The sequence below is a fragment of the Ambystoma mexicanum genome, chromosome 1q (genome assembly GCF_040938575.1).
Source record: "Ambystoma mexicanum isolate Mex_15411 chromosome 1q, UKY_AmexF1_1, whole genome shotgun sequence".
NCBI lineage: Eukaryota > Metazoa > Chordata > Amphibia > Caudata > Ambystomatidae > Ambystoma > Ambystoma mexicanum.
In genome coordinates, this window is record NC_090922.1 from 575145211 (window position 1) to 575158586 (window position 13376).

Consider the following 13376-nt stretch of genomic DNA (forward strand, 5'->3'; position numbering starts at 1 on the left):
GGTTGTAAACTAGGCTTGCAGAAGGAAATCCCAAAGGTGGGGGCTGCTCCTTGCCTCCAATGACAGACAAGAGGCGGACCATCTAATGAACATTTTTTTTTTTAGAGACTTATAATTCGCTATCAGAAGTGGTGAAAAATATAAAAAGGGCAAAGTTGTTACTCTAATTTTTGGCCCTACATTTCAAAACGTGGTGTAACTGTGTAGCATATTCTGAACAGGAATGGCAATATATATGTGGTTTTATGGGAACTGTATTTATGCTAGAATTGTTCAACGTTGCACACATTCCTATGGTAAACACACATACTTATGTTTGGAGAAAGTTTGCAAAATGTTTTCATGGAGAAATGGACAAAATGCTGCAGAAAGGTGAAACAAGGTCTCACAGCTGTGGGATTTTGACGAACAGATATATATGATCCTTGTATGTGATTTTCATAGAGGTTACAAATGTGTAAATATGTATTTAGGACAAAATTCGATTTTGATACTAGTGGCTAGGGGAGGTTTCTAAGGATTGTAAAAACCAAACCATAAATTTGACATCATCTTTCCTTGATCCAATCACTCAGATGCAAGGCGGAGATGAGGCTCTGATCTAGTCCCAGTTCACAGGGGTGAGTTTAGTTAAGCCGGCCCATACACCCATTTTTGTGATGTCATTTGAAAGGATAAATAGAGACATCTGACAAAACATACACACACTCTTCTCTGATTCCAGCGAAGCACTCTGATCCAGCATTTAACATCCAGCCTTTAACATCCTTCCAGATCCAGATGCCAATCACCAGGCCAAGCAGTAGCTGAACCATTTTCAGCTAGGCCTCTATCCTCAATGAATCCTCAACTAATCCTTACAACCCAGTGGAGCGCTGTGGTGTGGGGAAGCATCCTGAAACTATCCGGCCCGCTGATCTGAAATATCCAGAAACAAGAAGGGCTTTGTTCTCCTCCTATCCATTGCCTCTTGCCTTACTTGTTCTATGCACTTGCACTATCAGAAATGTCGACAGGCCTATTATGATAGTTATTTTTACATTCTGTACTGTTTCAAGGACTTTTGCTGAATGTAACTGTATTTTCCTTTGTTCCCTTCCCTCCTTGAAGCGCTTTGAAAAACATTGTGTATAGGCGCTATATAAATAAACTATCATATCATATCATGCCATGCCGTTCCGATGACCGGCCTAGCTGATCCTGTCCTGCGCCTGATATGTTGTCCTTCTCTGATAGACTGATCCATTGACCAGAATCTTGATGGGCCAAAACCTTGAATCCCAGTGGATTGTGAGTATTAACAGGATGCTACAGAAATATTGTATACCTTGCCTTACCTTGTTCCACTCTAGTCTCTGAACTATCCTTACGTCCATAACCAGTAACAGTGTCAAAATCTTAATGCTATCTTATTCTGTCTATTTGCTAAAGCGTCATTTTCATAGTCATTTTTATTTGTGTAACTCTCATCCAAAAATCCCACTTCGGGTGTTTGGACTGGTTCCGCTGGGAAAGGTGATGGTGGATGGGGGGGGGGGGGTCTGTTACTGAAGTCATGAATCAGTCTCTGAGCTTACTTCGTCCCAACCTGGTTGTCTAGCCTGCATACTCTAGTCTTGAGTAAAAGCATAACCCATATTTTCAGATTTGAAACTGAAGTTCTGTCCAAATTCGTGTCTTTATTTCCGAAAAACACCTCTCACTAAAACCTCTATTGGGCGATTTAAACAAAAGGCTCCATGCAATACACAGGCAACTTGTAGAACCCAGACTTGAAAAAAAAAATTTAAGACACAATATGGCTGAAATGGATCAAAGAATAGATAGGGTAAAGGTCCAGTTAACGCCCTTTTCCGATATTCCTGTCCTACAGACTACTATTCCCTGTGTAGTATCCAGCCACAGACGTTAGTAGTATCCCACCACTGGACATCCTGTAAGCAGCTCCTGACGATACAGTGGGGATCCTCTAAAATGTAACACATTCTCAACTCAGTGCGGGTAAAAGTTTTTGCGTCAGCCATCCATTTTCCATGCATTTCAATCATGAGTGGCATTCATGTTGTCCTATCAGTGTGAAGATGCTGCAGCATCGTCCATCCCCCAGGTGGATCAGGGGAATCCCCTGCTCTATTACTATCCGACCTTTACAGAGGAACGCAAATGAGCTTTCAATAGATGGTCGTTTATACAATCTGTTGACAATGTTTTATTAGAATGACAACCGGGTAAGAAGAACTTATGACAGTCTCATTTTTACATTGGAAAACTATTTGGCATGAAGAAAAGAGCATCATTATTTTATCGAGGGTTTAAGGACAATGCATCTGTTGGCACAAGTGGTGGATCGTCCCAGCAATTGTAAATGATGAATTGTGTTAGTATTGCAATTGGATCAGCACTAAAAGAACATGGGAAGAAAGATGGTGGACAGACAGTTTGCCTTTTGCCTTTATGCAGTGACTGGTCCTTCATCACAAATGCAAATTGGCATGAGCAGTACTCTTTAACTAACAACCTTCAAAGGTTAAGGAGCGCATGTTGGCTCCTTATTCAGCGTGGTGTCCGAGCCAATGTTCTGGTGACAGCAACTCTTGCTGCTCCACGTCCTTTGTACGTTAGGTAAGACAAGCCATTAGGTATATAGCTCATAGTGCATACTTAGACGGACGTTTGATGCCAAACTGAGAATTCTTACTGGATCCCTCGTTCATCTCTTGTTCTGTTCTTCCTATGCAGTCAGCTGCGATGAATTTGCTTTTGAATTTGGGCTCGAGATGTTCCATGAAGCCCATATGGTTTCAGACAAGGTAGCACTTGCACTCTTTGCATCAATCAAGTTTTCAGTCCTACGCACCTTTCTCTTTCACAACGATTTGATTGCTTTCATCTAATTCTTTCTAGGTGCAAGGCAGTCTGCTTCGTGCCCAATATAGGAGCTATTGTGCAATTAACTTTTCATTTAAGGCTCATTAAAACAAGCTGCCTTTACAATATAATCATCGGGTACGCTGGAATACCACTCTCTTGACTGTGCTCATGGTAATGCTGGCTACACAGGGAAAGGTTTTCATGCTCTTTGTTGATATAGTTACTTCTTGGAGAGTTCACTGGTGTGGTGGCACTGGATGCTTTGTTATTTTTACTATTTCTTTTGAAGTAACCTTACTCTGGTGGAGGTGGTAATTATTTTTGAATGTATGCATGTTTGGAATTTTACACAGTGATCTGTTTTTCCAGGATGTATTTGTTTGGTCCTAAAGAAGGCAGAATATTCTGTGCAACACACCGAAACGTTTGGCCTATTAATTCAGCCACTTATGTGTATGCAAGGCCCTACAGGTATACTGGTTCACCCCAAGACATCCTTAGACCCTGGTTTAAAAGGCCCCCTATAGCGAAGATATAGTTAGCCTCTGTTAGTTAGACAGTTAGGGAAGCAATGTGGGACCTGGTGGTTCATTTTGCCACCCAATGCTTTTATGTGACCATAATAGTTTTTTGTGTAAAATGGTTCAGTTTGTCAAAACTTTAGTTCTCGTTTCTATCATGATGTGTGCAGGATTTTTTTTAAATTAAAAATCATTTTTTACTAATGTTGGAATGTTTAATGAGTTGTATTTCAGTATGCTCAGCGTTTTTCTGTGTAGTGCCCACCACAATTTTTGGAGGGACCTCAGGGTGATCAAGTTGACATCACTGATGCTATCTTAGCTCAACAGTTGCAATTTAGCACCACACCCCAACAAATTAAAAAAAAAAAAAAAACATTTTTGAATTGATTCATATTGATTTACAAATTATTCCTGGTGGTACACTTGTTTTTTATTTTGTATTCCCCCCCCCCCCCCGTCCCACCCAGAGTTGGGGATAGCCTTAATGTACGATAGGCAAGAGAACAGAGTCATGGAGCACTTCAACAAGACTTGGCACACTACTAGAACGCCTAGACTGCCTCTACCTCAGCAGATGCATCTTATTTAAGCCCTCTCGTTGAGAGACAAAAAATAAAAAGACTAGAATGATGTCGTTTTTGGGGGTGGTGGATACAAAAATTCCAGAGAGGTGGCAGGGAAACTCAAGCACTCAAACTTCAAAAGCAATCCAAATCAAGCCAAGCTTCCAGTACTGAACACCTCAGCTGTTGCTAATATTCTTCAAGTAACCACATCGCATTTGTCATGGTCGTATCCTTTATGTGTGAGAGAGGTATTTGCAGAATGTGTCATTAAGACAGGCTCTGCAGCTAACAATCATATCCATAGTTGGTCTTTAGCTCGAAGCTTACACATTGCTTTGATGGTAAAAACACAGTGACTTAATTCAGCTAGTTGATGGTACAAAGTTTAACTCTGGTCCACCAGCACATCAAATTATACCTCTTAAATGTCCTTGCAGGTCATCAGGAGGCACTTGCATGTGAGCCGATAAAATGGGATTATCGTAGGTTTTCCATGGCTCTCAGAACAATGCCAATATGGACTGGGTCAACAAGACCATAACTATCAGTTCAGACTTCTAGAAGAAACACAAATATGTTTTAAGGGGGACAGAAGGTAGCTTGATAACTTGCCCAGTTCTGGAAACAGTTTCAGTTGAAACAAGTAACTTCAGTGTTTTTCAAATTCAGGATTCTGCATAAACTTTCAGTGAACGAAAAGCCATCATTGTTCAACAGCATAGGCGTTTTATTGCTGCATTCACCTAGAATCTGGTGCCAGGATATCCATCATCGAATATATGCTCACTGAATGCGCCATAATCTGAAAGACTGCTCAAGATAACGATCTGAGCAAAGGCTTAATTTGCCATTCTTTGTCCCTAGTCTCCTCTCCATTATTTTTTGTCTTTAAAATAAGAAGGCGACCCAAGGCTCTGCATTGACTGTTTTGCATTAAAATGAGTGACTGTTGGCTTCCACTGGATTTGATACCAGTAATACTATTAATACTATTATAATATTACAAATTTAGCGGCATTTCAGTGGCAAATCTGCTGAAATACTGGCAAATGGAATTACCGTTACTGCCACTTGGTCCTGTGGATTTACCGGATTACAAGTGATGGTAGGCGGTGTTATGTCCCCATTTTTGGAGTCCACAGACTACATGCAAATTACACCAATTTTGCTAATGTTTTGATGATAAATTGCCAGATTTACATCCAGATTCTTGCTGGAGGAAAATCCTCCACCTCATTACCAAACCCGATGTATGGCGGTGCGATGATGGAATTACCACCACATTACTGCAGTTTTTTACTGCACTGCCATGCTTGAGGCCCAATATCTCTGAGGACTGGAGACCCCATCACCTGTGTCCAATGTGCAAAGGTGATGAGTGGAACACCATGCTCCAAACTGAGTTTGGGCCCTTTGAGTACATGGTAATGGCATTTGGCTCAAGCAAAGTGCCTGCAACCTTGTAGTATTTTCATTGAGGTTCTTTGAACTTTGTGGGTATTTTGTTACTAATAATCACCAATGTCCTCGTTTCTTGCACATTGTGGAGCATGTTTGTACATTCATCCAGAATAAACCAGATTCTGACAGCACCATTTATTTATTAGAATAATCACTCCAGAAGGACTGCAGATGAATCCTTGCTAAATTGATGTAGTTACCAGGCAGCGATCCCCAATAGCATTAAACAGGTTCAGAGGTTTTTAGGCTTCAAACATTTACTTTAGGTTCTGGCCGAGGGATTAGACATCTGAAAGCCAGATATCAAGTACCAAGGATATTTATTATAACAGAACACCTAAGGGGTAAGGGATGGCTGGCATAAAGGGACCAAAACCAGCAAGTTAAACATTGTTTCAGGACTGTGGTCCTCAGTCTGTCCTTCGCTTCCTTAGTGAATACAGAGTGTCAGCCGTTTGTTAGTTAAGACAAGCATTTCCACAATAGACTCTGCATTCCTAGTAGGCATCCAAGAATCACCCTGAGTTGCTGTGGTTTTAAGTGCTCAGCATTTCTGCCTTAGCTGAGATGTCAAGATGTTGCTCGTCTACTTCTCATCCGAGATACTTTGATACTACCTCCACTGGGCCTTATGTCTTTGGGACAGGATCTTCAGTTAGCCCCAATGTATCCAGTCTCGGATTGTTTGGGGCAACGGAGTTGCCATGGTATGACCTTTCTTGGGTTGCCAGAGACTGTCTTACCCCAACCTCTGCCACCAACTCCGAAGTCTCTGTAAGAGTCTAGTTTCAGGACAACTCTCTCCTCCCTGCTATTCCTTCCTCCTCCTCACTCTTCTTCTCTGTGTTTGTCTTTCCTCTCATTGTCTCTGTTCATCTCCCCTCCCATTCCTCCCCATAATTACCAAAGCCATTAGATAAGACCGCTCCGCCTCTTCTTTTTCCTCCATTGTCACCTACCATCGTTCCTCCACCATCTCTTTTCTCCTTAGTCCATTTTCTCACTTCTCCTCACTTCCAGCTGTCAATGACGTTTCCACTGCCTCTTTATCACAACTCTTCTTCCATCTACCACTCTCCTTCTTGTGATATTCTCCCTTCCTCCTCCCATAATTTCAACCCTCATTTCCCCTGCTCAAGTCTTTGTGCCTTTGCCTCTTCTCCTTCTGGAGTAGTTCTCCTTCTCTTAACTCTCCTTGCCCCCATCTCCTCTTTGCAGCTCCTCCATCTCCTTTCCTCCACAGCTCCTCAACCTCTTCCTCGTCCCGCCCAGAATGCTTCCAACTCCTGGCATCCATACTATCCACAAATACTTTCCTCCTGTACATGTAGAAGTGGGTTAACCTGACGACTGCCCAACTGTTCAGTGACTTTCAGCTTGGGCCTGGACTCTGGCCCGACCCCCGGATTGCTGTGCAATACTGTGACTAAAGATCACCCAGCTTCATCTCTTTCACAATCATTAACTAACGTGGGTCTGCATTCCGACCCTTCAGCATTCATTAAGGTCGACCGTCATCTTGAAGTTACTATGTCCTGTTCCACTGGTGGGGATGCACAATAGAGGCTCACGTTTCTGTTTGTGAGCAGTGACCAGTGAACATGCAGCAATCTTCTTGAGTTGCGTGATGTTTTGTGGTCCTTGGCTCTCCAGGTTTGTGAGCCACTCTACGCAAGAGTGGGGTCCATGAAATATGCCTTAATTCAAACCATTTGTTAATGTTAACAGTGTGTAATTTGGGGCTTACACTGGACTGGACCTACCCCAGTGATTATTAAAGGAGTCACTAACACTACTAGGGGCTTCTGTTGTATGAGGAAGGGTATCAGGTCAACCCAGGAAAGGGGAGTTTGAGGATGGGGGATGCACTAAACGCCCTGGACCATCATTTAAAGTCTATCCCTGGTTAGGGCTTTTTCTCAATTGTCCCCTGGTTTTATCCCTAGACTTGGAGTACAGTTGGGATCTCCATACACACAAGAGCTTGCAGTGTTCATCATCTTTCCGATCAGGCCAGTTATGCCCTATTGTTCCCCTGTTCATTTCCACTGGGGCATCACCCCCTATGGCGAGCCCCTGTTCACATTCCCCAGAGATGCCCAAATGGTAATAGTGGGACATTCATGAAAGTTATGGGGGTCGCAGTATTCGGAGGTTGGATGAACTGGCAAGCTTATTCCATGTCAAAGTTTATAAGTGTTTCTTTTGGTATGGATTTGCATATTGCATCCTTGATTTAAAGCAGCAGAAAATGCCCATCAACCTCTAGAACAACAAATCACCTCTGCTCCCAATTGGTTGAATCCAGATGGAATTCAACTTTTGTTGTTGAAGCGATTGCATCCAACCTACCTTTAGGAGTGCTTCTTTCAGGGATGATCCCTGACACGGATATCCTCCTTGAAAGAAGCACCTTATGCCTTTGTACTCTCCCAATAGCTGAATTAAATTGCATAATTATGGCAGGGGAGTTGTGGCAGCCTTTCAGGTTCGCAACATCATCTCTTATGACCTCATCACATGGTTAAAAAAAAAAATCAGAACACAGGCATTTACAGCTCCTTAAGACGGATAAAGCCCTGCCTGCTCAGAAACTTTGCTTTGCCATAACCTTTCATCCATGGCATAATGATAGTAAGGCAGATGTGTTTTAAAGGAAGCCAACAAACGGACAAAATCCATATTCATCCGAGCATAACATCATTACACAGTTAGGGTCATCAGTAAGGACATAATCCAGCAGCTGCAGGAAGCTTTACCACAAGGAGTCGAGAGGTTCCAGTGGCAAGGGCAGCCTCGGTGGGTTAACTTATAGCTTAAAGTATGGGCTACTTTCATATGACCATGCATGGTAGCTTTCCACAATAGCACTAAATTGGGTACACAAATCCTGATTAGAGGGCCTTTACGGATTTCCGAGAACCCTAGACTATCAACGTTATATTAGGTGGAATAATGTATGGCGGGTGGCAAAGGATTATGTGGCTTCCTGTGACACTTGTGCTAAACACAACACACGAGGTAAACCCCTGGGGCCCCATCTCCCTTCACCAATACCACTACACTTTTTGCTCTTGGAATTTGTGTCAGACTTACCACAGAAAACAGGCACAACACTGTTTTAGTTGTAGTAGACATGTTGAGTAAAACTCATAAGGCATGCCACATGAAGAATTCCGTTGGGTCTCTCTCACCAACTTCTTCAAACTTTGCAAGTCTTAACGCAACCTTCCGACACTTAATTTTACTTACTTCCCAGTTACCCGCTAGGATTGCACAAACATCGATCACAAATCTAACTTTCAACCATGTATCTGACTCCCTTAACTCTTTGGCAGGATTCACTCATCTCGTTCGCAAAATAAATGTTCCTTTCCTCCCTAAGTTAAATATACCAAACGTTTTGCATTTCAGATTCCTAATCTACACACTACAACTGCCACCTATGTGGCAAGGTTCACCACTGTCCTGGAACGCTTTCCTGAGAAATAAGCAGTCTTTCTAGACTCTTGGTTGCCGGAGTAGTCCACTCTGCCGTAACACTACCAGGATACACTGCCCCTTAATATTTCCAATCCACACAGAAACCATCTTCTTGAATGAGGGGCTAAGAGTAGCTTCTGGGGTCAGTAAAGAAGAGTTGCTGGCAAGAGCTCTCAACTCAATAGCCACATGGAGCAAGTGGAGTATCCCCATTAACACAGGAGTATCCCAATTAACCCCTACGGCCATTAAGAGAGACACATCTAAAACATCCACCTAAACTCAGTGATTCATATTGTAATGACAAAACTGAGCTCTAAAATTCATTTGTTTCCCAAAATAAGCACAGCATGTAGTATAAGCTTTGGGTCAACCTTGAACCTCTACCCTTGTCTGGTGGACTTCAGAAACACAAGGATTAAGGGCTGGATATTTTTAGCTGCACACTAGACACGCATCACAGGGGGCGCCTCTTTTGAGCATGGCCGTTTCTTCAATGGAAGTTTCCATGGTGAAACTTGTCGTACTGTACTTTTCAAGATAGATATTGGCCTGCAAGAAGAGCTGCCGGCTAAAGTTACGACTGAAATGAGGTGGCCCTGATGAGCTGAGGTGAGTTCACAGCTATGAAGATGGTAATCAATAAGAAAAATCCATACAATGAGTGAACAGTGCATTCTATAGATGAGACATGCAAATATGAACAAGAACAACTTAAATACTACCAACTCTGATAAGATGTGTAACATTAAGTTGTTTACTAGTTATCCCATTGCTCAAGCAGTACTATTTATACAATTACATGATTACTATAATGCTAATATAACTTATTTTCCTTGTGGACAGTGCCATGGTGGAGGTGAGTGGAGGGGAGGGGTGAATCCCAGCCACTCTGCCCATGGGCAGGTCACAAAATGTGCACTTACCATTAGCAAATTATTTCTCACTCTTGGTGAGAAAGACTTGCATTGTTTGCATGTGAAGAACTAGCATTCTTGCGGGGGGGGAGGCGAAAACGGGAGTGACTGCTTTTGCTTAGACAGTCCCTTGAAAGCTTGAAAGTTAACATTTTCACCCCAATGAAGGGGGTGGAGGAAATTGTCCCAATCCAATAGATGGTACAAAAGGCATGATAACATTCCCCAAGCTGCAAAAACTAAGATTACTTGGACCCAAAACAGTTGCCAGTCCAACCAAAGACAGATGCAATGTTTGGCCTCTCCTAACATCACCAGGCATTTCTCTGAGCCTCAACAGCAAGCATAGCTTAGCATACATTATATAGGGGACATACCAAACTTAGCGAATCCAATGTAAAATTATGTTTATGAGAAGTGTTTTATAAATGGCCAATGCAATAAAATCTAAATCAATAGGCATCAAAACTACTGAGCAGCGTCCAAAAATAGGAGTACTTTCGGCTGCCCCAGGGTGAGGCTGGAGTCAGATACCCTCAAAAACAAACGGAAACCATTAAAAGCTGGTGTATATGTAATATTTGTCTGCTTACCTCTCATGGCTGTATGAATTGTTGACTGATGTTGGAACCACCACCTGGCAGCTCTGCCCTTCCTTTTCTCGTGCATACAGACAGATTTGTTGGAGGTCCCTTAGCACCTTGTACCTCACCTCGTGCCAGTTTCTTGCTGTGGAGGTTAGGGGGATAAACATCAGTGTGTTGCCATGCTTGTCAAGACTTAGAATTCATTGTTTATAAACTGTTAAGTAAAGAAAATACAGCATTTGGGCTCTTCCCATCCAGTGTGTTCATAAGTGTATGGCAATAGGCATAACTACGACTGTATATGTTAAATCCATTGGGACAACATCCTGGAAGAACATATCCCCTTGTGCCCATACTGGAAATATGCTACATGATCAAACCAAGCTCAGGAGCAGCAGGGCACCAACATTTATCAAAGAGGTGTGCATCCTTTGAAAACAATGGGAAGGTGCAAACTTCTTAGCCAGTCACATAGCCCAGTAGGATTAGCTGGATAATAAAGTAAATCAATTGATAATGAACCCAATAGGTGCAGCGGTCTCCAACCTTTGGCTCTCCAGAGGTTTTTGGACTACAATCACCATCAGTCCCAGCTAACAGAGTCATACATTCCTCCCCGTCATCTGGGGGGTAACAGCTACTGCTGCAACGTCCACAGTGCAAGGTAAGCCCTACAAGCATTGCGGGCTTAAGCACTTCATTTCCACTTTTCTGAATGAATTACCGACAAGCTTTTCATTCGGATGTTGCAACTGGGGGGTGAAATAACAAAACAAAAAAGCAAGAAAGGTGGTCGGAATCTTCATGTGTGGAGGCCTCGCAGCCTTGTTCAATCTTTGAGCACTTGTGTAATATTGCATCGGTTTGATCTTGCTGGCCTTGCTTTGTCTGTGCCTGGCCTCTAATCAAAGCATGGCCGCTGCTTTTTACACTCACGAAGTGCCTCACCTGCTTCACCTGCCCCGCAGTGATTGGCCAGATGTTCTGCAAATCAGCCAATCTCCTTAGCCAGCAGGCGAACACCGACCCCTACTCAAGGCCCACAATGAAGGCCCGTCTGTGCCTGTCCAGACCGAGGAGGGTCTGGAGGTCCCTCTCCCGCTTGTACCCTCCTCCTCAAACTATGAATCGGCCTCCAGATATATGCTGCCACTACATTCACGTGGACCCATGAACCTCTACTCTCCCCTAAGATCCACAAGTGAGTGATGGCTGAACTCTCCCACTGTCTCCTCAACTAACTGTCCGAACCTTTCACTTGCCTATGTTATCTGCCTTCCTTCCCGCATCTAACCTACCACTCCTCTCACTGCATTGTACCACTATTTTTGGAAGTCAAATCTAGGTGTGTGTGTGGGCCTTTGCACTTGTGCACCTTTTTGGATTAATTTGTGCTTTTGCAACTAGTAGGCCACCTGGTGTGTTTAGCTAAACTATGCAGCCACTTTTCTCATTCCTTTAGTATCCTCCGACACCCCATGGCTCTCACCATCTCACCCATCTTCTCTAACTGCTACACGATCACTTATCCCCCCCCCACACAAAGTCCGGAAAAAAAACCCACAAGAAAGACATGCAAACCTTGGACTTCCCATTGCAGACACCTAGGTCAGCACTTCTTCCAAAGAGGTCTTCACTGATCTCCTCTTCTCTGTCCCCGCTCCCGATCTATGGACACCCCATCTCATCTCTACTCTCTCTCCTATATCCTCTCCCATTAATGGAGGAACGAAGTGGGAAGTCCTCTTGGCCGGCTTCTCATCTTCATGCTGCTTTGTTAATGTCTACCTCACAGGCACCATCCTGGTCCTCAACCCAACCTTCTCGTTGACCGGATCCTGCCATCTCTCATTAACTTCCTTCCTTCTGCATCTCCCACTACTACTCTCTCAGTCACTCATTCCTCTGACTGGTGTACCATGCCCCTGTACCCCACCTCATATAACCTTCAAAGGCAGAGACGACCTCCACTTGGCAACTGTTAACGCCCACTGAGCCAACAAACACTCTGCCGACATCTCCCTTCTTCTTGAATGCATCAACCTTGAAATTCTCGCTCTTACCGAGACATGGTTCAATGCCAGCTCACTCACTGCTTTTGACCCACCCCCCCCCCCCGATGGCTTCCAGATCATATCCAAGCCCCAACCCCACAGTAATGGCGGTGGGGTTGCCTTAATCTTCCCTGAGTGGGTTCCTTCTTCCATCTAACCCAACCAGCCCTACTGTTCCTTTGAGAGCTTGGTGTGCAAGTTGGTCATCTCTCCCCTCCTCTACCCGGACCATTGCCACCATTTACCGGCCTGCAGGCTCTACCACCCTGTTCTTCTCTGAATGGGCAGATTTCTGTTTTTACTTATGCTCATTCTCCTCCAATGTCCTCCTCCTGGGTGACTTCAAAATCCAAATTGGACTCCCCCCGTCATTGCTTCCACTCTCTTCATTGACCTCTGCACTGCTCTATCACTCTCCATTCTCCCCTCTGGTCCAACCCACTCAGGTGGTCACACTCACACTCATCCACTCTGACCTCCCTCTCTCTCTCGTCCCCACTGGTCACCCCTCTATCCTGGTCAGACCATTCTCTCCCCCTTAGGCCCCTGGGGCCCTCTGACCGTGCCCCTAAAGCTCTGCCAACCGTCCGATGAAACGAGTGTCAGCTGCTGCCTTCGCCCCTACCTCTGATTCTACCACTGATTCTGCTCTCAGCAACCTCCACCTAGCCATCACCAATACTTGTAACGCTCACCTGGTATCCACGGGGACGTCACTCAGCCTGTTCTGACCTCTTACGACCTCGAACCCTTCCCTGGAGTCTACTCGACTGGAGACTGGGCCTGAAACACAGGATTGGTAGAGTTAAACTCCCTATTGTGTCCGTGTGCTTGAACCCCTTCTTCCCCGGGGTCCAACCCTTCCCTTTGATCCACAGCGCACCTTGTTTTCTTGGAAAGTGTGCTCTCCATC

General features: G+C 44.1%; 1 protein-coding gene across 1 annotated transcript in view; it reads right to left on the minus strand.

The window, feature by feature from the left end:
- Nucleotides 1-13376, minus strand: part of TSEN15 (tRNA splicing endonuclease subunit 15) — a 265143-nt gene that overhangs the window by 143176 nt on the left and 108591 nt on the right. Inside the window, exon 3 of the mRNA XM_069641071.1 lies at nt 10416-10551. Within this exon, the coding sequence (XP_069497172.1) occupies nt 10416-10551 (136 nt within the window). The remainder of the gene's footprint in view (nt 1-10415; nt 10552-13376) is intronic.